This window comes from Alligator sinensis, unplaced genomic scaffold (genome assembly GCF_000455745.1).
Source record: "Alligator sinensis unplaced genomic scaffold, ASM45574v1 scaffold755_2, whole genome shotgun sequence".
In the NCBI taxonomy this organism is placed as follows: Eukaryota; Metazoa; Chordata; order Crocodylia; family Alligatoridae; genus Alligator; species Alligator sinensis.
This window is the reverse complement of record NW_005841883.1, coordinates 3,898,322-3,922,358: the sequence shown is the minus strand read 5'-3', so window position 1 is coordinate 3,922,358 and position 24,037 is coordinate 3,898,322. Positions and strand designations below refer to the sequence as shown.

The 24,037-nt window shown below is 40.5% G+C and overlaps 1 protein-coding gene across 3 annotated transcripts in view; it reads left to right on the top strand.

The window, feature by feature from the left end:
- Window positions 1–24,037, top strand: part of MRVI1 (murine retrovirus integration site 1 homolog) — a 238,680-nt gene that overhangs the window by 200,304 nt on the left and 14,339 nt on the right. For all 3 annotated transcript variants that reach the window (XM_006017678.3, XM_025196720.1, XM_025196721.1), the window contains 7 exons: window positions 1,140–1,218; window positions 4,946–5,063; window positions 9,093–9,123; window positions 10,885–11,025; window positions 17,177–17,308; window positions 18,020–18,161; window positions 21,164–21,213. In XM_006017678.3, coding sequence (XP_006017740.2) covers window positions 1,140–1,218; window positions 4,946–5,063; window positions 9,093–9,123; window positions 10,885–11,025; window positions 17,177–17,308; window positions 18,020–18,161; window positions 21,164–21,213 — 693 coding nt within the window. The remainder of the gene's footprint in view (window positions 1–1,139; window positions 1,219–4,945; window positions 5,064–9,092; window positions 9,124–10,884; window positions 11,026–17,176; window positions 17,309–18,019; window positions 18,162–21,163; window positions 21,214–24,037) is intronic.

Sequence of the window (24,037 nt, the reverse complement as noted above, 5' to 3'; positions counted from 1 at the left end):
TCAAATTTTAAAGAAAAATATTTCACTCCATAGTATTATTTAGAACTGACAAGATAGTTACTCAGTTTTTTCCTGTTTACATATTTTAAGATATAAAAGTATGTGCTGGAAATCCAGTTTCCTTAAAAAGGCACTTGAATCCTCTGATGGTGAATGCCATACTGATGACAAATCTTAAATAACATTAAATTTAAAAGAAATAGATATAGTAGCTGGAACTATAAATCAACACATGAAATATTATTCAGGTTACAGGAGATTAATTTTAGTTTTAACAGAGATCTCTCTTTCTCTCTCTCTCGTGCAAAAAAAGTGTTTATGAATTTTAAATGCACTTAGTAAAAGAATGTTATCAACTCTTTTTTATATACAAAGTTTAATCCTTTTTTTTGTTTGTTTTACAAGTTTCCAACTTGGGAGGTAAAGTGGCACCAATGTGTGCAATAACAGTGAGAAGCATCGTTTCTGGAGTAACTGACTGGACACTGTGATAGAAACTTAGTTGAATATGCTTTTCTGAGTTTTCTGTCCTTTCCTACTGAGGCACTACATTCTGCTTGCTTTTACAAAATCTAGATTTTTTTCTTTGTTTTCTCCACTTGCAGAGAGAATTGAACCTCACTGATTGTTATTAATAAACACATTTTGCAAATCTTAAATTGCATTGAGCTGCCACAGTGGGTGACCATGAATTTACATTGAAGACTATTTAGTCTGGGTATTTGATAATTAAAATGAATTTGACATTTGAGTGATGTTGTAGCTGTGACTGTCCAGAAATTGTGCAAGAAGCAAGGATTTTTTGGGTGATATCTCTTATTGAACCAACTGCATGGTTGGGATAAAGTTAGATGAGCTTTCAAATGCACGACTGCCTTGCATTCAAAAGCTTGCCTAACTTTATCCCAACCAAGCAGTTGGTTCAGTAAAAGATACCATCCCAAAATATCTTTCCTTTTGATACCATTTTATACTTGAATTTCAAAGTCATTTAATTTAATGTGGCTACAAATAATAGTAGCATGTACAGATGTGTATTCCATAAATATAGTTTTCAAAGTTAGTTTCCACTGTTCTGTGATATTTAACTTGAGCCTTTTTATTATGTTATATAGAAACACTTACATTTTTCTCAACAGGAACATATTCTGTTGCGAAATCAAAACTTAGTTGGACTTAAACTGCCTGACCTTAGTGAAGCAGCTGAACAGGAAAGAGGTGCAGTATCATGAATGCTTTTTAAAATTCTGCTAATATGAAAGAAACTGTCCTGTAGGTACTCTTCTATAAGAACAGTTATGTTTCTCTGAAGCATCAATATGTTCCTCTAAATGAGGGTTCACTACTGAGCAGATTCATTTCATAGTGGGGTCCTGCAGGGATCAGTTCTCAACTGTCTGCTATTTAACATTTTTCTCCATGGTCTGGAAGAAAATATAATATCATCACAAATATTTCGAGGAGTTGCAAATAATAAAGAGGACACCTCACTGATAAGACGCAATCTGAAGTCTTTCTAAATTGGACCAGAAAAGTACTATGGGTTTCAGTGAGGCCAAATATAAAGTCCACACATCTATAAACAGGGCATGTAAGCTGTACAAATAGGGGAAGCATGTTGGATAATTATGAATGTGAGCTCGCAGTGTGAGGCTGGGCTAATGTGGCTCTTGGATGTATAAACAGGATATGAAACTGAAGCAGGGAGTTTGTTACCTACATATTTGGTACTTGGTACTATGGCAACTATGACTGGAATACTGTCCCCAATACTAGTGTCTACAATTCAAAAAGGATGTTAACAAGAATTCACAAAAAAGCCAGGAGAAATACAGGTTTGCAAAATCAGCTGAATAATGAAAGATTCACAAGCTTAGTCTATTTATAACAATATCAAATGCCTAGAAATGAAGTTAGATGAATTAAGACTATGGACAGCAAGACCTATTGATGCTGAGGGTAATTTACCTTTGAAACAGTTTACCAAGGGTTGTGGCAAACTCTGCATCAATAGAAATTCTTAAATATAGATTGAATGCTTTTCTAAAAGATACTCAGTAGTTCAAATAGGAATTCTGGGAAGTCTGCTTAGGCTGGAAATTGAACCAAATGGCCACAAGGTTATTACCTGGCCTTATAATTTGTATGAGAGTAAAAATGAGAGAAGCTTAATTCATGCTCACTTGGAGTTCGATACAAAACTTCTGAAATAATTCTATTGATTTCATCATTTCATACATCTTAAGGCTTGAACAGATCAGCTAGTATGTTCTCTTATGTAACACGGACCACAGAATTTCACCCAATAATTCTCCATCAAGTACATAACTTTGCGTTAGAGCTTATCTTTTAAAAATTATAGAGTTCAAATGACAGTAAATCTACCTCATTTCTAAATAAGTTGTTCCAGAAATGAATTATCCAAATTCTTAAACTAGATGTAGCTTCCTATGCATCTCAATTGGAAGCAGATTTTCCAGACTGACTCATTCTCTGAGCACGTTCCAATTTTTCAACATCTCTTTTGAAGGGAAAGCCCATAGGATGATATCTTATCCTCATAGAAGTCATTACCAAAGTTCCTATTAACATTAGTAGAGCTAGAATTTCATCTTAAAAGAGGCCTTGAAGGCTTGAGACATAGGTGAACCAGTATACTCATGTTACCTTTCTGTGTCATGATGTTTGAGGTGATTGTATGGACCGCATGGTGAGAAGCTTTTTAAATGAACAGGTAATTTTCTCTTGCCTCAAGAAGGGTGATAAAGCATATGAACTCCATGGGGTTTCTTGATATATACAAGTATGAAAAAAACAAATATTAGTAATAGGAGAGTAGAGGATAAGACTGGTGGTTGCAATGCCGGATTTTTAAGGTTGGTCACTAAATCCATATTTAAATTCTTGCAGGGCAGGGACAGAGCAAGAAGACTCAGTAAAGCAGGGGCAAACTGTCCTCTGTTCCTTTACCCTTAGTTCAGTTGCACAGAAAAACAGTTAAGATATTCTTTTAAGAAGTGATATGAACTACAGAATCATGGAAAGTTGCATCATAGTACCTGCAACATGAATAAAACTGCAGTCAAAGGCACAACTTTTCCTCCCATCCTACTCAATTATTGTAAGGGGATCTTGCATGTAGTAGTATTAGTGGGCCTAGTCTTTTAGCCTTACTTAGTATATTATATATTCCTTATTTTCAACAAACCCATATTTGTAGGCCTGATTATGATTATTGTCTTAAAAATCTTGCATGTGGCTTTGGGAGGAACATATTTTTAAATTCTAAGAATTATTTTACATAAAACCAATGGTAAATGTTCAGCAAATATATAAAGAGTCAGTCACATTTACAGACCGACTCCTTGACCTCACTGGGAAAAGCAGCAAGGACTAGAATTCTTTGTTTGTTAAGGAGCCTCTCACTTCCTTGCATTGTAATGAATCCATCTAATGTCTTTTAATGGGGGTAATATTTTACCTAAGCCACATCGCAATAACCAAGCTGCTGACAGTTTCCCATGCTATGAATCATGCAAGCTGGGTCTAACCATGTTATATTATCAGTGCCAAGTTGTCTCTATCATCTTGGGTTATATAGTAAACACTGCTTTGCAACTACATATATGTTAAATAAATAAGTGGACCCAGTAAATTGAAGACATTGTGTTGCTGGGCTGGCTCATAGTCTGAGGGGATGTACACAATAGTGCTAAGTTATGCCCTGGACTTTTTAAATGTTAAAGAGATGCAGAAAACAAGAAGTAAATATTTAATCTGCTACATAATAGAAAGACAATCTACTCCCATTAAGCTTCTCTTACTCAAAGGATTACTATTAACATATTTTTTAAAAAAGAAACAGAGCTTTTTCTAACATATTTTCCAAGCCCAAGGTGTCCGTTAAAGAAGAAGATTCTACCCAGCAAAAGTGAACATGAGTCCTCAGGTTTTTACTGCTGCATTTTCCAGAACATCGGTATATTGTAGAAACAAGGCTAACCTTGCAGTTATTACCATCAAGGTAGTCAGAAATCAGTGTTAGAATCATGATATGTTTGCTTCTGGTAGACCTTGGTGAGGGAGGCAGCAGGGGGTTCCTGGTATTAGGAAATCATGTGACCACTATTTCAGCACAATAATATATTGAAATGCACTTGAAGTCATGTCTTGGTCCTAGTGAAGAAACTGAAAATATATGGCTACAATTCAGTGTCACTCTTCCAAGTTGCACTGAATGAACTTGGAGGTCAAAAGAGGTGGCTATAATATATCCATCAGGCTTTTGGGGGAAAGGAAGAGTGAAGCTATAGGTTATGGTGACTTTGTTTATGTCAGCAGCCTTGAACAAAACATTTGATTAAATGACAGTAAAGTTGACCCCCATTGGAACAAAATACAAAACATAACTGAAAAAATTCCAAACTGATATTACTGTTAAAACTAGAAGGTAAAAGATCGGGTTCAGTGTACAGTAGTCTACCTATTCTTGTTCAATTTGTGCATTTCTAGAGTACTTACTGGAAAAGAATCCCTGTTCCATGTGCGTTCAGAGGTTCTGTGACCTACCAAAATATTCATTATTTCATTCCTTTCACTAGACAGATTAATCTTTGGAATCATTATTTTTGCATATATGAGTATAATAAATATTATAATTATGAGATTGATGATAAATAAGTATATGGGACAAAGGCAGTGCCCATTTCAAGCTGCAGAGACTAAAAGCAGGATTTTCAAAAGTGCTCAGTATAAGCCCAACTGCCCTCAGTGGAAGCAGTGGTAAAACTTCCATTGTCTTAAATAAGAGCAGAGTTAGGTCAATCGTGAACAGTTCTGAAAATTCCATTCCATTTGCCCAGGGTCGCTGGTTTCCTAATTATCATATGACTTTTGAAAGCAACTTAATGGTAAAAAGTTTATTTTTTTGTGGAATTCCCCTTAGGCTCTTCACCTGTACCTTCCCCAACTGAGGAAGGTACAAAGAATAGCTCTGATGTCATGCCTAGCATTCCTGATATCCTGCTGCGAAAACTCCGTGTGCATAAATCTCTTCCAGGAAGGTAAATCTACTATAGTCATTCTCAATCTTTGTATTCTTGAGGCACCCCTCATTAGACTCATGGTACCCCTTGAAAAATGCCAGCTCTTAGCTCTCACTCATTTTTACTATGAAAAAATAATAGACCAGTTCTTTTATTAGAAGGAATTCAGAAAGACCACAACATGTCAGAAAGGTTTTTGACACTATAGATTCCTATTTGAAATCCCTGGTGCAACCAGACAAGCATGTATGTGCTTTTGAAGCACTTTAAAATGCTCGTGATGCATGTCAAAAGGTTCTCCACACTGCATATTTGCAGTACAGAGCCAAAATTACATACCAGGACTGCATGATCTGTACATGTATCTGGTACCAGGATACCAGATACACCAGTATCTTAAAAAAATGGTGTAAAAAAAAAAAGCGCGGTGGTGCATGTGGTTGCAGAATGCACCACCCAAAACCACAGCCTCACTGGTAAGAGCCATGCTCCGGTTGCTGGCCAGGCTCCATTGTGCCCAAGTCACCACCATTGCAGTTCCAGGATGCCCCCAGTAACGCTGTTGGAGCCAACCCAGGTGCTTGCCCCGGCCTTCCCTACCTCACACAGGGCAATTTTCCATGCGCCAGAGCACACATGCAGAGGCGTTCCCTGGGGACAGGTGGCTGCTATTTGTCCCCAGGGAAACACATGTATGCACTCATCTGAATGTGCTCTTTGAATTGATCTTATGGATCATGTGTAGGTGTTTGCACAACTAAGAGTGCTAAAATTATGTGGCATCTTTAAAAGCAACTCATGGCACTTCAGTGTGCCGTGGTACCCTGGCTGAGAAGCACTGCCTTAATAGGTGAATGAGGACAGCATCTGCTAAAAATATGCTAATTGCTTCCATCAAAGTACCGTTGAGCAATTCTGCACATGTATGAGATCTGTACCTAGAGTTTTCTGTATTACTATTGTTGGAAAGAGGATCTGCAGCTGTATCTTATTTATACTGCAGTATTTTTAAAATGTATAGCTCTCCAACTTTCAGAAATACAAACACAGAGAACACCTTTTTAAAGAATAATTTCAAATGTATAAATCTGTGAATGTCTTATAAACATGATTTGAAACCTACAGATATGTTCCTTATGCAGATTGTACACAGATCTGTTAACTCTCATGGTTCCCCCCCACCGCCACTTGAAGCAACAGACATAAACAAGTACTGGAAATGTTAATTTTTTGATAGAAGTAATATTGTCAGATCAGATTGCTCTTGCCCTGGTAAAATCTGGGCAAGGAAAATTCTGCAGAGATCCCCTATGCAACTTTACCCTTTCCTCTTCATAATTGCTCCAGGCACTGGAGTTTGCCAGTGTGCAGATTGCCTGCAAGGCCTGTCCACAAAATCCACAAATCTCAAGGAGTATGCGAGTGTCCAGAGCTCTTGACGCAGAGATCCTGTACCTCTGCCACACAGGTCTGGAGTCTCTCCCTTGTCTTCCCACTTCAGGCCATGGCTGCCCTGCTCTTCCCTCTAAAGCAGAAGGAGCGTGTCTACCACATACAGTGCTCTAGGAAAAAACTAATTATAGAAACTTAGGGCTGAAAGAGGCCTCAGAAAACCATGTGGTCCATCCGCCTGTTCTAAGGCAGAACCAAGGGGACTAAGACCACCCTTGGGAGAGATTTGTCTATAGTTTTTCTTAAAATCAGTTTTTATTCATTTCTTGTGCTCTTTGCCACCCAATCTTGACGTGCTTTTTTTATATGCTGTGATTTTAACAGAGGGGTTTTTGTTTAGTTTAAAAAAAAATCTATAATCTGAAACTATCTCACTAAAATTATGTGTCCTAAACAGTATGTACACCCAGTGAAGCAAAGGGTCTTGTGAAATGTTCATTCACTACATGGTCACTACATGGCTTGTTCAATAGGCAACAGCTGTACAGGAATACATGTTTTGTACTACTGTACTCTTTAGACACTGAACAAATAATGATATCTAGTGGATTAACCAACCGAATCTCAAAGTTATTTATATACATTTTATACAAATTGAGTAAGAATCATCTCTCTTATACAGAGAGGTAGGCAGAGGAATAGTGCAGGGCAGTGGCAGAAAGGCCAAAGAACACCACAACTCGCTGGGCGGGCAGGTGGGCCACACACAAAATGCAGGAGGCCCCCTGGCTTTTCCAGCCACTGTGTCCCCCCCCCGCGTCATTACACCACTGGTGCAGGGCAGACTTGTCCAAAATCACACAGTGAGCCAGCAGCATCAAGCCAGTTGTCCTAACTGTTCTAAAATAATTACAAACACTCTCCATCCCAGTTAGACTACTCAAAGAACCAGTTTCATCCTGGTTCATGTGGGGGTGCACCAAGGATGAATTTGACCTAACAGAAGTTTTTGCATAAGCTACAGTGATTTTTAGCAACAGTACATCTGTACCATAAGACATCTTTGTACCATACATGTAATTGCTGTGTAATTATGTGTAACAATCCATGTTATATGTGTATATATGTATTTATGTACAGTTTGTGTGTGCATGTGGTACTGATCATGAAACATGCACTGTGTTCAAGCTTCGTATAAGTGAATCTTTTATTTAGCAAGTGATGCAGTTGCAGCTGCAAGAGACTCTTATTTATTTATATTCAGTTAGGTAATAAAGACAAAAGCAATTTAGTACCTTAGAACAAAATAACTGACTTTGCATATCTGGTAAATACCTAGCAAGGGGAACTTCAGCTTTCATAAAAACAGTCTTCTACCAGAAAGTACATCCAGGCCATTGAATGAATGCAGAAATGACCTTTGCACCCTTATTGTACATGTGTTAGAGTCTCCCAGCCCAAATGAAGGAAGTGCTATTTCCTGGTCATTTTATCATTATTCATTTTGTTTTGTTGTACTGTCCTATAGCACTGGCAGATGCTTACATGGTACTCACCTTATTTTGGAAAAAAAAAGAGAAGTCAGCTCTACACGAATACAGGAAATGAAAAGGCCTTTACTTTGAATACAAAAGTCGAGTGACAGAACAATAAATGAACATTATTAAAATATAACCTGGAGCATATCAAACACTGAACTTGCCAAGCAGCAGACATCTGCTTAGAATAACAATTAGTAATCAATTAGTAATAAGACTACTCTAGCAAGAACTGTTTCTTTCCCATATGATAAGACATATTGGTCTCTTCCGCTCTACATACGAATGCTACCCCACCCTTTCCAAAAATATCAGACATTCTAAACTGTCCTGTTTGGGATTAACATTTCACCCAAAATGAGAATAATAATCCAACCTGCTGGGCAGTGTGTTTTACCCATAAAATGCACAACAGGCATGCTAATCACTTCTTTCATCATTAGCCATGATGTAAGTAAAACTAGTACTGGTACTCCTTTCAGACATTGTCTATTTTGTTCTCTTACATAAGGGATGTGGGTCCTGTTTACCAATGACATCTTCCTGAACATACATTTTAGGGGATGGATCAAAACCAGAACCTCCAAAATAAAATCCAAAGGAATGAGGGTAGGAAGAGGACTTCAAATTTTGAAATTCTTCAGATCAGAAAACGCTACTAGGCTTTTGGTTCCAGGTCAGGTCTAAAACCAGCATGGGTTCATTTTCTTGTTCAGCTGCAAGTGAAATTCATAAGAATAGTCAATGATCACAGTACAGTTTCTTTGCTACTGCCAACTACCAGTGCAGTAACAATAAGACCTGGAATACTTTATGTGCATCAGTCTCTATATTAATTTGATTTGCCTATCTATATAGACTTTCATACTTTCCTCATCGTGTCATGAGTCCTATATAGGTACTGAAGACTGGTACTGATCCCAACACATTCAGCTGTTACCAATCTCAAAAGCTTCTCCCTTGTTTTTTCCTTACATATTCATGGTTCCTCAATATGCCACCACTACACATTTTTGAGTCATATGTAACACTGTACTGAATTTTAAAGCAATCTTAGTTTAATTTTAACAAAAATATCATTTTGATAAATGTACTAAATGCTATGTTTTTGTTACAGCCCCCCTGCACTTACTGAAAAAGAAGTTGAGGTAAGTCTGTTGCTAAACTCACAGATTTTTAAAGCCACAAAAGGTACCTTTATAATTATCTGTTCTGGCCTCTTGCATAACATGATGTAACTTTTGGCTGAACAAGAAATTATAGAAAACAGTCTGTCCTGATTTTAAAATTTCAAGCGACGAAGAATTAATCATATCCTTTGGTAAATTGCTCCAATGATTGATTGACATTACAGTTAAAAGCCTATGTCTTCTTTCAAATTTGAATTTGTCATGAAAACTTCATAGCTATCTATAATTCAGGTTGTGTTCTTAATTCTACATTCCATTTTATATATAAAATTAATTTTTTATCATGGTAGTACTATGTTTTCTATGCTATGTTGCATTGCATCCTTTTTAACATATAGTTGCTTTATTGAACTGGGAGGATCTCTGGTCTGTTACAGAATAATTTACCAGTTGTATATGTACTAAGTTGAATATGGTGCTGACCTCATCACCTCCTTATGGTGCTGAGGTTAAAGAAACAGTGGAGCCCTGCCTCCACTGCTCCCATGGGCCTCAGTGGCCTGAAAACTGGGCACATGTACTTTTACATGTATGTATGGCTGCAAACATGAATACCCCCAAACATAAGATGGATACATTTGGATAACACAAGCCTAAATTTTAGACTGCTTATTATAATGGGGGAAATATTTTGCCTGAAACCTTTTTTGAAGAAGAAGAAGAAAAAGATAGTTTTAGATCAACTATAGCATGCAATTAATTTGTATTAATCTTAGCAATTGTTCTGGTTAAAAAAAAACCTTAAAAATGCTCTGAAAAAAATGTTTGGTATTGGTATTTGTAAATTAAGTTATTTCAGTATGAGTTTTTTAATACATTTCATTTTAAATTTATTTTTGTTTTTATTTAAAATTAGTATAACACTCAAACTCAATCATGATTGATTGATTGATTGATTGATTTGGGGTTAAATGTTTTGTTTCCAGTCCAAATTTTTTTCATTAGCCTTTCCACCCCAAAAATTGAAAAATTTCATTTCATGTCAACCAGAAATAATTTTCTGGAACTACTGATAAAGTGAAAATAACTTATTTACACAGCTCTACTACTAGTGGCTTATAACTAATCAAGTGGAAATGGAGTTGCTACTTAATACTTCTGAGTATCAGCCCTAGCGTACCTAAAATTTAGGGATCAGAAATTGAGAGTAATTTTTTAAAATGTGAATTAAATAATTTAAACTTGTAAGAAGTATTAATATATTGAATGGAAAATAATATTCAAACACTGGTTCAACAGAATAAAGTGTACTAGTAAATCATTTTTAGTGGCTGCTGTTGATGGCATTTGTCTTGGGTAAAGTATTTCCAGTAAATGATGAGTTCATTTCTGGATTTCCTTTGCACACTGTCTGTTAAAAGACCTTGGGGACACTTGGGGAAAGTCCAGCGATATAGTATAGACCCATTGTGACTCTGATACTTTCGGCTGGCTTTCTTCATTGTATATGTCATGCTATGTCATGAAATTTCAAAAAATTCTCAGGAAATGAGAAAAACCATCATATTTATTATAACTAATCTAAAAGAATAAGTGAAAAGATAACCTTTGCAGGTAATACTCTCATTTTATGGTATTTTCAGCCTGATACTACAGTCCTTACTTGGGTACGAGTACCTACTAAGATCAGGCAAACAACTTTTGGTAATATTTTTGCAAGAATTAAAGCTTATATAATACAGGCACATCTACAAATGCTGTTTCTTTTACACCCAACAGAATGTATTTGTACAACTTTCCTTGGCTTTTAGAAATGATAGCTACACCTTGGAATCCAGAATTAATCAGGCAGAGAGAGAGAGGAATCTTACTGAGGAGGACACTGAGAAGGAACTGGAAAACTTTAAAGCAGCTATTACGGTAAGAAGATAAAATAAATTCCCCTCTTTCTCTTTCTCAAGGAATAGAAGCACAACATATTTATAATGTAATCAGCCTTAATGTTGGTGTAAAGAATGAGCAGAGGTAAGACGTACATTGCTAGACCTGTGTAATTTGCTTGCATTCAATGTAAAAATGCCCTAGGAGAAACTGTGGTAAGCTGTACTGCTTTACATGTTGTGTGTCTACAGTGTGTCCAAAAGTAGCAATTTGAACAGTTAGCTTCCTACTTAATGACAGGGTGCTATAATCAGAGATGACTCGAGCAGGGTGCAAGGCCCAGGGCAAATCAGCCTGTGCGGGGCCCACCCCCAGATACGAGGAAGCCAGCAGCAGATTTGGTGGTGGAGAGAGAGGGTGCCAAGTGGCCGGATGTGAAGCTGGCAGCAGCATGGAGTTGCCATGCTGCTCCGCCCGGCTCTGCAGGGCCCCACAAAGTGCGGGGCCTGAGGTAGTCGTCCTGATTTACCCCTCCCTAGGGACAGCCCTGGCTATAATGGCAGGCTATTCCATGTAGCTATCCTAGGACAGCAGCTTATCTGTCTCACTATATCAGTGTACAAAAACAATGTAAGTGACACAAATGTGAATGTGTCATGTATGGGCCCTCAGTGACACTGATAAGACCTCACCAACATCAGTGCAATTACACTCACTAACACTAGGTGTGAATTTTATTCAGAAACATTGGTTTTGCTCCCTTTCACCATAATTTCACCATAACAATATTACCGGTCAAAATCAGAGAAGGATGCCTGGGCTTTATTACCTGGAGCAAGGTTATGTTCAATTGAAATGCAATCATCTGAAGCTCATCACTGGGGAGTTGGCAAGGGGGAGGGGGAAGACAGCTATTGTGCCAGTCTGTCAGAAGGTGCAATATATGCACATATGCTTTTCTATACAAGTGAGTCAGTCTAACAGGAAGAGTTTGCCTCCTCTCCTCCCAGGGTGCTGGGACAAGTTTGCAGAAGGGATAGGGAGATGTTAAAGGGAGCTGAGTTGTGTTTGTGATCTGTAGGTTGTGGTGTAAATCAGAGGATGTCTAGTTTTCCCTTGTTTCTGGGCTCGTAGGTCACCACATGGGGACAGGAAAGAATATTTTCCTCTCCTGTTGCTACAGGTGTCAAGGTTTTCTTTTGTCTTCCTCGGAAGCATTGGGCATTGGCTGCAGCCAAGGCTGGGAAGTTTGACAGGGGTGTGCCAGTGCCCCTTCTTAAAAAACCCACAGGTTCCTGGCTACAGGGTCTTGCTCTTTCAATCAATCAATCAGTCAATCAAAAGAAAATAACCCACAATCAGATTGGCATGAACTGTGAGAGTTTTTGCCTTCTTCTCCAGCAGAGAGGCATAGTCCTTTTCTTTGGATCTCTGGAGTATGTTCAACAGCTGTGCCTTGTTGAATCAACTGTGCCTGTTTGAGAGAGTTTTTCATAAGTTTTTAAGAATAGCTCATCTATGATGGGTTAGATAGGGATGATTCTGCCTTGAACAGGGAGTGTACTAGATCACCTCCTTGAGGTCCCTTCCAACTTACTCTTCACCACCACTCTTCAGAACAGTAAATTTGTTGAGAAAGGGTTGGACTTTCTTGTCACTCAGTAACGAACCTAATTAGACAATTTATATAAGATGTTGAAAAAAGTTTTATTAGTATTAGGGGATGGAGGAGGCCTCATAGGGGATCCACGGCAGCGTGGGGACCCCAGCACCAGAGAGGGTGCAACATTTGGGGTGCACCAACCCCAGCACCAGAGAGGGTGCAACATTTGGGGTGCACCAACCCCAGCACCAGAGAGGGCACAGCACTTTGCAGGGCACAGAGCGAGACAGGGCGGCAGACAGCCCAAGCGCCAGTGAGGCGCCAAGCGAGACAGGGCGGTGGAGAGCCCAGAGAGAACAAGGGGGCCAAATTATAACAAGGCCCAGACCAAATAACATCAGTTCCATCTGCAAGGCTTGGGGCATGGTAAAGGGGTGGTTGGAGCCACACATAGCCCATAAGGCTAGGGTGCCCCGAAACACACATTGCAAAATGGGACCCACAAGGGGTCCAGGAGCCCATGGGGTCAGAGAGTACAGCAAACTGTGTCCAAGAGGACGTAAAGGCAGCCTCCCTACTATATATATTTTCCATCAAAGACGTGGCGGGCAAGAAGCGAGGGTGCCCATTGGGCCAACTTGGCACGGTAAGGGGCCTTGGGAGATCACAGCAGGACCCCATCCCCTGCAGGACCCCATCCTGTGACACTTCTCCTCTTCAAGAGGGATGTGGACAACATTGAGAGGGTCCAGAGGAGGGCTACCCACATGATCCAGGGACAGCAGGGCAGACCCTACAATGAGAGGCTACGGGACCTGAACCTGTTCAGCCTTCACAAGAGAAGGCTGAGGGGGGACCTGGTGACCATCTATAAACTCACTAGTGGGGACCAGAAGGGTTTGGGGGAGACCTTGTTTCCCCTAGCGCCCCCCGGGATAACAAGGAATAACGGCCACAAGTTGTTGGAGAGTAGGTTTAGATTAGACATCCATAGGAACTACTTCACAGTTAGGGCGGCTAGGATCTGGAACCAACTTCCAAGGAAAGTGGTGCTGGCTCCTACCCTGGGGGTCTTTAAGAAGAGTCTTGATGTCTACCTGGCTGGGGTCATTTGAGCCCATTTTTCTTCCTGCCCAGGCAGGGGGTTGGACTTGAAGATCTACAAGGTCCCTTCCGACCCTACTTCTACGATTCTATGAGTCTTGAAGCTTATGGCTTAAAGTAAAAGCCCTATTTGGTGGTATTAGAAAGAGTCAAGGAAAGAAAAATGTTAAGCTTTCAAAGGAGAGGTACAAGTGGTCACTTGGTAAAAATATAAGATCAGCCAGGGAAACTTCCTTGTTTCTCACATAACTTTCATGATGGCTGTTCTCTCTGCCTTTGATTGAAACCTTTGTCAGCAATCAACAGCCACCTTTCTTGTGTAGCTCTTACAACTCTCTTGGGATTATGTAATAGAAATTCTAAATAGTTTTGAAATGTTTTAGTTTACAATATACTGTCCTTTTTGTGCAACAAGAGATCCAAGAACTATAATGCTGGTTATAATACCACCTATATTACATCAATGGCTATGTTAGAATAAGGTGCTGATATGGCCTTGATAAATTATTAAAAGGTCATAGGACAAGATTCATTCATTTTGCTTTTCAAGCATGGCAAACTTACAAAATTGAAGGATACAGTTAAGCAAGGACTGTGTTTACATTTTTTTCATTGGAATATCAAAACTGAATTTAAAGATTATATGTACTTAAAACATTGGGGACATCTTGCTGTTCCTTCCCTATTCTTGGGTGTTTAGAGAGCTGTAAGTAAGGAAAGATGACCTCTTAGATTTCATTTCTTTATTTATAATAATCTTTTGTATACATTCACATTTTTAGCTGGTATTAGGGCATGTTAAAATGCAATCTATTAGTCAGCTGTATTAACACACATTTTGGTTTAAAATCACTTATTAGAGAAAGACACTAAGAATAGTGTTACCATAGAAGAAAGGCAGCTAATTTTTCCATCCTCACCCCACATCATTGGGCACAATTTGGCTCATAAACCAATAAAATAATATTCAACCTGAGATAGTGCACAAGTTGTAATTTTAAGATATTAGCATTTTACCATGAGCACATCACACAAGGAGGCCAATTAATAAGTGACTAACCTATCTGAGAGTTCCTGCATTGCACACAAGGGCCTACCCTGCGGCTGTTGAACTGGTAGGAAGTTACCGATTCATTTCTGTACGAACAGATCCATAGTGTCTGCCTTCATCATAATATGGCTAACCCTGATGATGTCCATGTGCCTTGTGATAGCTGAAACCCCAGCTGCCAGAGACAACTGAATGTATAAGAATCTCAGTTTTCATTTTAGAAAATTGCAAAATTTTATGTCTAGATCAGGGGGCCCACAGGGCTCCCTAGAGGTCTGGAAATGTGACCATGCAAAAGTGGTGATACTAAATCTCCAGACTCTGGAAAGCGCCAGGCCTTGATTGAGCACTGGATCAGGTGCCCAATCCCAGCATGCAGGGTCAGGTGAGGGTATTGCCAAGCCCCAGGGCCCAATCCCAGTGTATAGGGCACAGGCAGGGGTGGTGACTGGCCCCTGGGACCCAACCCCAGTGCACAGGGATGGGAGGCGGTGGTGCTGGGACCCAGGACCCAATGCTGGCAGAAGGGGTGGTGTTGGGCACCCAAAGCCCAATCACAGCACATGGGGGGGGTGGGAGGCAGCGGTGCTGGGCCTCATGGACCCAATCCCAGGGCATAGAGGGTGGGAGGGGGTAGCACTGGGCCCCAGGACCCAATTTTAAAGCAAACAGGATGGGGAGGGAGTGGTGCCAGGGCCCAATTCAGCCAGCGGATAGGCCTTGCGAAACTCATCTGGCTTGCAGGGCCAAAAACTTGAGCACCACTGGTCTAGATCATTCCAGAGAGAATTTTGAAAAACTGACTTAAATGTAACCTAGTATCTTAAAGGCCAGACTACGACTTAAAAAGTCAGGAGTTATTTTTTTTTTTTTTAATCTCTTTCTTCAGTCTCAAGATTCTTGTGGGCCTGACCCATCATAGTTGAATGGTTGGGTTGGGCAATACAGGCAGTCCTCTAGTTACCATTTTTCGAGTTACAATGTTTCGCACTTACAAAGTTTATAAATTGACACCCTGTTTCAACTTTATGACGTCAGTTTCGACTTTACAACGCTTGATCCGATGTGACACCATGCCAGCGAACAAGTTCGCTGCGTTGCTCATCTCCCTAGAGAACCTCTGTCCAAACTTCCTCGGACACTTTCTTTAAGAAAGCAGACAAGACTCCAGAAAAACCTGCAGCCAAGACTCCTGAGAAGACTCCAGCCAAGGACCCTTCAAAAAGTCCAAGAGCCTTTCAAAAAGTCCAGCAAAGTCACCTCAAAGAAGTCCTTCCAAATCAATATGATTGCTATTTACAATATAAATACATTAATGTAGCTATATTACTCATCTATAATTGATCGAATACAAAATTCTGGGGTATTTTTGGTGAAAACAAGGTATTGGGCCTTGGTTCAGGAGCGAATGCCCCATTCATAACATTGTTTCATATAAGAAAATTGGTTCAAAGTTACGACGTTCCAACTTAAGATGCTGTTTTCAGGAACCAATTGTGTCGTAAGTCCGAGGACTGCCTGTACTGTAAATGGTTCACTAGAAGGAATAGTTTAGGTGTTTTTTTCCAACTTTAAATAAATAAACAAATGATAAACTATAAATAAAATCTGAATTGCAGGGGCTTGTTTATTTCTCATTCAGAGTGTCTTCCATTGGCCTGCAGTCTTGTAGTGTTTGAACATGCTAGCAACATAGTACATAGGAATTATTGTTGTTGTTGTTGTTGTTGTTTCTGTTTAGATTTATATCCTGCTCTATCCAGAGAGGTTGGTATCTAACATCACAAAGTCTGGGTCAAGATTTTAGCAGCTCTGCAGCATGAGGGTATAGGGTCATTCTCATGTAAACAATGTTTACAAAGAATTAAAGGCTATCATAAATAACTGTACTAATACAGAAAACAGCCTTTCACAAAGGCCCCAGTTCCAAAAAACACATAAAGAGTACTTGACTTAAAGTGTGTGAATAACCACGTAGAAGTCATGTGCATTACCTGATTTTCTCATTTGGAGTCAGGCATAGCAAAGTGAGTTCAGTTCAGTCATAATTAACGAATAAATACTGGTATTTCTGATCCAACTCCAAACCTATCTGTGGAATAGTAATTTTTTTTTAGGCCATACTAATGTCATACTAGTTATTATTGCTCTTTTCCTTCTGAGTTAAAGTGAAGTTAACAGTGATAGGGGTGTTTTTTTAAGTAAATTAAATTAGAAGTGAAAAGTTTATTGATGCCTACCTACTAGACTAGCAAGATCAAGTGATCTGTATATTTTGGAAAGAGTTGGTGAATACTAATTGCAATATGGGGTATATTTTCTTTAAAGTTGTTGATAGGCCTCAGTTGGAACAGTATTGCAAATGTATATGTTCTGCATATTTGCCCCTAAAAATTTCAAGTCACAGGTTGATGTACATTCTCTCATTTCAGTCTTCAGCTGCCTTATGGCATCACTATGAGCACAGAGAAGCTTACCAGAAGCTGTTAGAGGATATTGCTGTACTGCATCGTTTAGCTGCTCGACTGTCTAGCCGTGCCGAAATGGTTGGAGCTGTTCGTCAGGTAAAAATATTTTAAAATGTCTCCTGGATACTGTGGCTTCTATTATTTAGCAATGACATTTGTTAGATATTCAGAAAAGTCAGTAGGTTCCTGGCACAGGTTTGTGTGTCACCATATTATGTACCTCATCATGCCTTGGATTTACTTCCACTTGCTGCAGTTTATATTACTCCTGTGAATTCTGTGAATTGACAGATTTAAAGCAGTTAACATCAAATAACATGCAGTTGCCTTCACAATGGCACATTCAAGTAATAAAATTCATGCAGATTTGAAAGCTATATTTGAAAGCTACAAACATTTGTATAATATGAAATTTATACCTATTCATATATAGCTAGATAATTTAATATAATTATTGTTTCACAGTATTTGCTTGGAAAACCAGATTAACCGCAGAACCAGTCAAATGTTTAAAATGCACATGCACAATACATGCTCCAAACAGGAACTGCAGTAACAGTTTCTGTAAGCATAAATATGATAGGATAAGACAAAGCATTGCATAGGATAAGACATATGCATGGCCGTTGTTAGAAAACATGTACATGCATATGTCACGTATACAATTGCCAGTCATGAAAGGTACCAAGATTCCTTTTTTGGACATCTATTCCAGACTTGGCCCTGGTAAAGCTTGGCAGATAGAGATGAACAATTATTTAATTACCATAGAAGTCGCTTGTTTGTTTTTTGTCTCTCCCACTTTAGGAGAAACGCATGTCAAAGGCCACAGAAGTCATGATGCAGTATGTGGAGAATTTGAAGAGAACATATGAAAAAGATCACGCTGAATTAATGGAGTATAAAAAACTTGCCAATCAGAACTCTAGTAGAAGTTACAGCTCATCAGGTAATAAGAGCACTTTAAAGTCCAAGGGTTAATCTTGCCATTAATCAGAGGTGTTGTAGTCTTGGTCATCTTGCAAATCAGGTACCTGAAATCAGCTCAGGTACATAAGCAGATTTTACAAGTTATATATTAACAAAGGCTTGCATACATTTATTTGTTGGAAGTTTCAGGCCTGATTAATTACTCTATTTTAAGAGCATCTCTTTTTTTATTTATCATATATAGTGAACAAGACCTATTTTATCTGCCTGCAGTTGTTCTCAAAATGATTGTTCACATGTAATCCATTTCTGGTACATGTGCACACAGGGATTATTACTGCTTTTGACTTGAGCAGTAAGCCAAAATTTGGGGTGCTGAAGATTATTCCAGTTAGGAGGAGAAATTGGTAATGTGACCAGGGTCCTGCCATGCTATTCTGCACATTCATGTAAATAAAATCCTGACATATGGAGCACAAGTGGAATCAAAGGAAAACTTTCCTGCTCACAGCTGCTCTCTTTAGGCTTCTCTCAGGGCATAGGTGCTGAGTACATGGGGGCCCAAGGGCCCTGGCCCCCCTTGGGAAGCCTGTCCCTAATTGAGTGGGACTGTCCCAAAATGGGAACATCAAGTCCCGGTCTTAGGCTGCATGACTCTGAGACAGCATTTGTCCCAGATTGGCAGTATCCTGCAGGGATCCAGGTTTTCCATTCACCATGGAAAAACACAGGAAACAGCGGGTTTCCCCTTGCAGGCTGGTAGAGTTCCAGCCTGTAATGAACAGCACAGAGCAGAATGCAGGGGGCGCCACGCACGTGTATGCATCTGCACACATGCACATCACCGGGAATACAGCCCCAGGCAACAGTGGAGAGCAGCTCCCCCAGCTGCCTGCAGATAAGTCTGGGGGAGGGGGAGCAGATTGAGGCCCCCACAGTGAGGGAGGGAGTGGGACTGGGACTGGGGCTGGGCCTGGGGATGCTGCCCAACCAGTGCAGTGCATGGGAGCTGGGGTAGGGAGCAAGAAAGAGCCATTGGCAGCTTGTCCAGGAGCGGGGGGGGCGGAAAGAGCTCTGTGCTGGCCACATCACCATGGCAAGGTGCCCCCTTCTCGCTCAGCAGCAGGGGGAGTGGCAGCATGGAGTTGTGTCCCCCACTAACCTGCTAGCAGCCCAGCCAGGCAGCCCCAAGAGGCACTGCCACCATGGAGGGAAGGACCAGGACCCCCCACAGCTCAGGGGCCACACAGCCTGCTGGCAGCTCTCCCCCCAGCCACAGGAGTGACAGGCAGGCTCTATCAAAAAAAAAAAAAAGAACAAAGAATTGGGCTCCTCACCAGTTCTGCCTTTGGCAGGCACCTGGGGGGTGAGCTGACAGCTGTAACGTATCACTGCAAATTAAACTACATTCAGATGTGGTTTAGTTTACAACAATGCAATGTCATTTAAAAGCCCCAAAACTCTTGAATGTGTACAGTGTGACACTATTAAGCCACATAAAGTGACATTTTAATTGCATGTATATGTTAATGGCATCACGTGTACAAGCACCCTAGGTGGCAACCACTTTTCAGTTCCTTCTTACACTTGTGAGTGCAAGAAAGAATACTTGTAGCACTGCAGTTTCTGTTAACTGGATTTCTGTGTACTGTGACTGACTTATTCTTCTAACTTAGTTTAGGTTTTTCTTTATTTAACCTGTTGACCAAAAACTTTGCAATATAGGAGAGGTTTCTGAGTCTGGAAGATGCTCCAGCACTGGACCCCTTTGGACATGCTTCAAAACCTCTCCCTCCTGCAAGGCAGCTTTTCCTATCATTGACAGATGCTAAATTCCTCTTCTGCCTTGATAAAGTGCATCTTCCATCCCAAACTCTGTTAGCTGCTGCTTGGAGCAAAAAGGACCAAAAAAAAAATAGATTCCTTCCTAGTACTCTTTCTCTTACAAAAGCCCCTCAGCTTTTAAATAGCATGAAGCAACATTGCTTTTACAGGGAAAACACTATCAACATAGACTGTGCTCCTAACCCCTGCAGGAAGCCAACCATCTACCTTGAGCCTAACTGGCATCAGAAATCTGCTTTTTACTTCAGAGTCAATCAGATGCTCATTATGCTCCTATGCTCAATCTACAAAAGAGAAAATATGGAGGAGCAGCACTTTATTGGGGTTTATGAAGTTTATAGCCCAAACAGTGATGACAACTTCCCTTTTAGGTTTTTTCATTCTCAGAGATTTGTAAAGCACCTACCTGGGGTTTGTTTTAACAAAGCTATCCCTTAAAAGAGAACTCTAGCTCCAACAGTGACTTCAGCAGAGCAATCCTGCAGTCATCGTTTCTGTAGGCTCCTATCACTGACATCCAAGTTATAAGTTAATGCTTCTGAGTCACCAAAAAGCAAAAATCATGTGGATGATTGCTCAGAGAGAAAACATTTACCCTACAGGCTCTAATCCTTTTAAATTTATTGTCCGCCTATCTTCCATGGCCTGCCCTTCTTGCCCACCTCCAGAAAGTCCTTCTCAATACAGTTTCTCTTTTGACAAAAGAAGTAGGTACAGTTAGACCCACTTCATCCATATTGTCCTTGACTGTGGAGTACAGAAGAACATTTAGGGCTTCAGTGAAGCTCCATGGACACTGCTATCAAAAAAAATTGTGCACACTATCCTTAGAGATGTGATGACAAAGAATATATTCCTGGGTATAGAATTTTATAGTAATAAAAATGTTGGTACCATTTGGTTTTTATGTTATTTGTTTATGTATCTTGTTGGATGTTTATATTTTTAATATTCTCTAAGAAAAACTGGCATGTAAGACAAGACAGGAAGCTCAGTTCTGATTTCAACGGTAACTGAAATCAAATTGGAAAAAAAGTTCTCGTGGAACTGAGACTGGAGTCCAAATCAGCATTTTATAGTATAGAACTTCTACAAATAGAACAGTCTTTGTTCTTATTTCAGTGTTGTTTATATGCATAGTTTAACTTTTTCTCTATCTGCTATTCTTCATTGCAGAAGATGGAGTACCTCGTTCATCTAGATCAATGTCTCTTACTGTTGGAAAGGTATTTTTTACAGTACTAATGAAAATTTGTGAAATATAAGGAAGTTTCACATACCTAAAGTTCAGTGTCTAAGCCAGTGATTCTCAATAATGGTGCTGCAACACTCTGGAGTGCTTTCAAATCTTTTCCAGGGTGCTGTGTGTAAACATAATTCACATGATAAATCCAAAGATCTCAAATAGGAATCCATGGTATCAAAAACATTCTGACCTATTGTGGTCTTTCTGAATTGGTTGCAACAGAACAATTGCGCAATTATTTTTTCAGCTGTCAAAAAATGAGCATAAAATAAGAGCTGGCATTTTTAGGGGTGCCTTGAGCTGAACAAAGGGTGCTTTGAGTCTAAAAAGGTTGAGAACCACTGATCTGAACACATGTAGTTCTATTGCCAATATTATTCATATTACAGTCCTGATCTGCAGCAGTTTGTGATGCCCAATCTAAACATCAGGGAATTTTGAATACCATAGTTACTCGACTCTGAGATAAGCTGCCCCCATCCCCATCTTAGATCCATATTTGGGGGGGAAGGGGGGAGCAGGCAGCAGCTGCAGCTATGACTCTGGCTTTGAGTCTGGGTTGGGGCCAGAGTCAGACCTACAGCAGCCTCCTGTCTCCACCTGCACTAGCCTTCTGCAAGCCTCTGCCCCAACCCTGCCCTCTTCCCCACCCCCTTTACTATCAGGCACAGCTCAGCTCCAGCTTGGGTTGGATTCCCTCCCAGGCATGGAGCACATGGAAATTCTGTTTCAAGCCTGACCAATCAGCAGCACAGGCACTGCTGTATTGCCTGCCTCACCAATCAGCAGTGCCAGCACTGCTGCATGGCTGGCAGGGGCTACTCTTCCACATGCTATGTTCTGGGGAGGGAATAGAGCCCAATCAGTGTCTAACAGTAAGCGGGGGTGGGGAGGGGGAGATGGACACTGGGGGATGGGGAAGAAGAGAGTGTGGGGACCTGGGGGTGGAGGGTGCAGATGGCAAGGCGAGCAGGAAGGCTGCAGTGGAAGAAGTAAGGGAGAAGAGGGCACAGGGACTGCCTGATGCTGCCCAGTCATCCAGCCCACCCAATCACTATTTTCCCTGCTATAGCAGTGGGTGTGAAGAGGTGAGAAAAGCCCCTTTTAGACCCCCAGCTGCTGAGGGAACTGACTCACAAGCCCCACCAGAGACAGCGACTGCAAGAGACCAGAAGCCAAGGCAGGAGCCCTGTTTTATTAGCAACTGTTTGATCTGGATTGGACCAACTGAGTCTCCAGAAGCAAGAGATTTTGAGAAATAGAAACAAGCTTAGCAGTGCATTCATTTGTTAGTCTATTCCTGTTTTTTGTCTTGATTGAGCTGAAAGCCTTCCTTCCAGTTCCGTTCGTTGTTACTAATGAATTTTATGAAACAATGAATTTTTAGAAATGAAAAATTTCCCATGGAAAAATTATGCACTGGATTTTTCCGCCCCACATCTCTGGCGGCTGCATGGAGGCTGGCAGTGCTGGAATCAGGGTTTTTTCTTTTCCTTACTTTTGCTTTCACTTTCAGTGGGGCAGCCTATCAGGCTGAGTTCCCATCACCAGGAGAAGGAAAAGGGAGAAGTCGGTGTCAGGCTGGGGCCAGGGAGACACTGGACCAATACCGGGCTCCCTTGCTCCAGAAGCAGATAGTTAAGGAAGGGCCAGAAAAAGGCCCATTCTCCAGTGGGAATAGGACTCTGTCATGCTGAGTGAACTGGCACCGAAACATCAGGGATCAAGACAATGCTCAGATGTGTAAGGGATCAGGATTTCTCCTATGTTCTTTTATAGTTTTCCTTTGGCTGATAGGGCTGGGCTTTAAACAACGGTCCTCAGCCCTCAGGAGTATTGGGCACCGTAATGGTGTCACCACCAGTGGTCATAATGGCCCCAGGGCCAAGAGACTTACCTGAGGTCTAGGTCTTTGCTTTGTGTTGTTCTTCCTTTTTTTCTTCCATTTGCCAAGCCTCGACAGGACAGCTCTCATGTTAATATAACCGTCATTTCCTGGAGAGAGGCCCAAAACAACTGCAGGCCTACAGAATCAGAGAACAGAAAGAGAACATCCTCTGAGAGCCAGGGGTGGAGCTGACACATCAACGACTGGGTGGTTCTTGGCCTGGGTGTAGGGGAGGTAGGAGCCCTAATGAAGTGTCAAGCCCAGTACTTCTGGGTCAGCATGCAGCAGAGCAAGCTACCTCCTCAGCATCAAGATGTGGCAGGCAAGAATTGGGTGACTGCTAAGCATCTGGGTCAGCTGAGTCCATTCCCCCACGGCCCAGTCCAGCCAAGTACAGGGCTGCCAGGGCCCACATTCCTACCCTGTACTGCACCAACAGTAGGGATGGGGATGAATTCAAGACAGTTCTCCAATAATTAGATTCTGTACCTGGAAAAGTTATACATTTTCCATATATAGAATCTAATAATGAGGGGGATCTTAAATTCAGGGTCAATTTAGAGTCGAATAATTATGGTAATTGATTAAAAATTACTATCTAAACTAATAGGTAATAGTAGCACTTACAATTTAATTGAAAATTAAAGGAACATCATTAATCTCCTTTAGACTGATATTATATTTTAGTATAATCCTGAATAGCAGTCACTGGGCCTAATCCTCGGCTTTACCTCAGCAGAGCTATGAGGTTTTACCAAGCTGAGTATCAGGTCAAAGATGGCTATTTTATAGTCAGGAATAGATGAATATTCTAAAATTGTCATTCTTGGTAACTATGCTGTTTTCACAGCAACACACAAATAGTCAGTAGGTTTCAAGATTGTGGTTCATTGTTTTAATTGGCACTGAAATATCT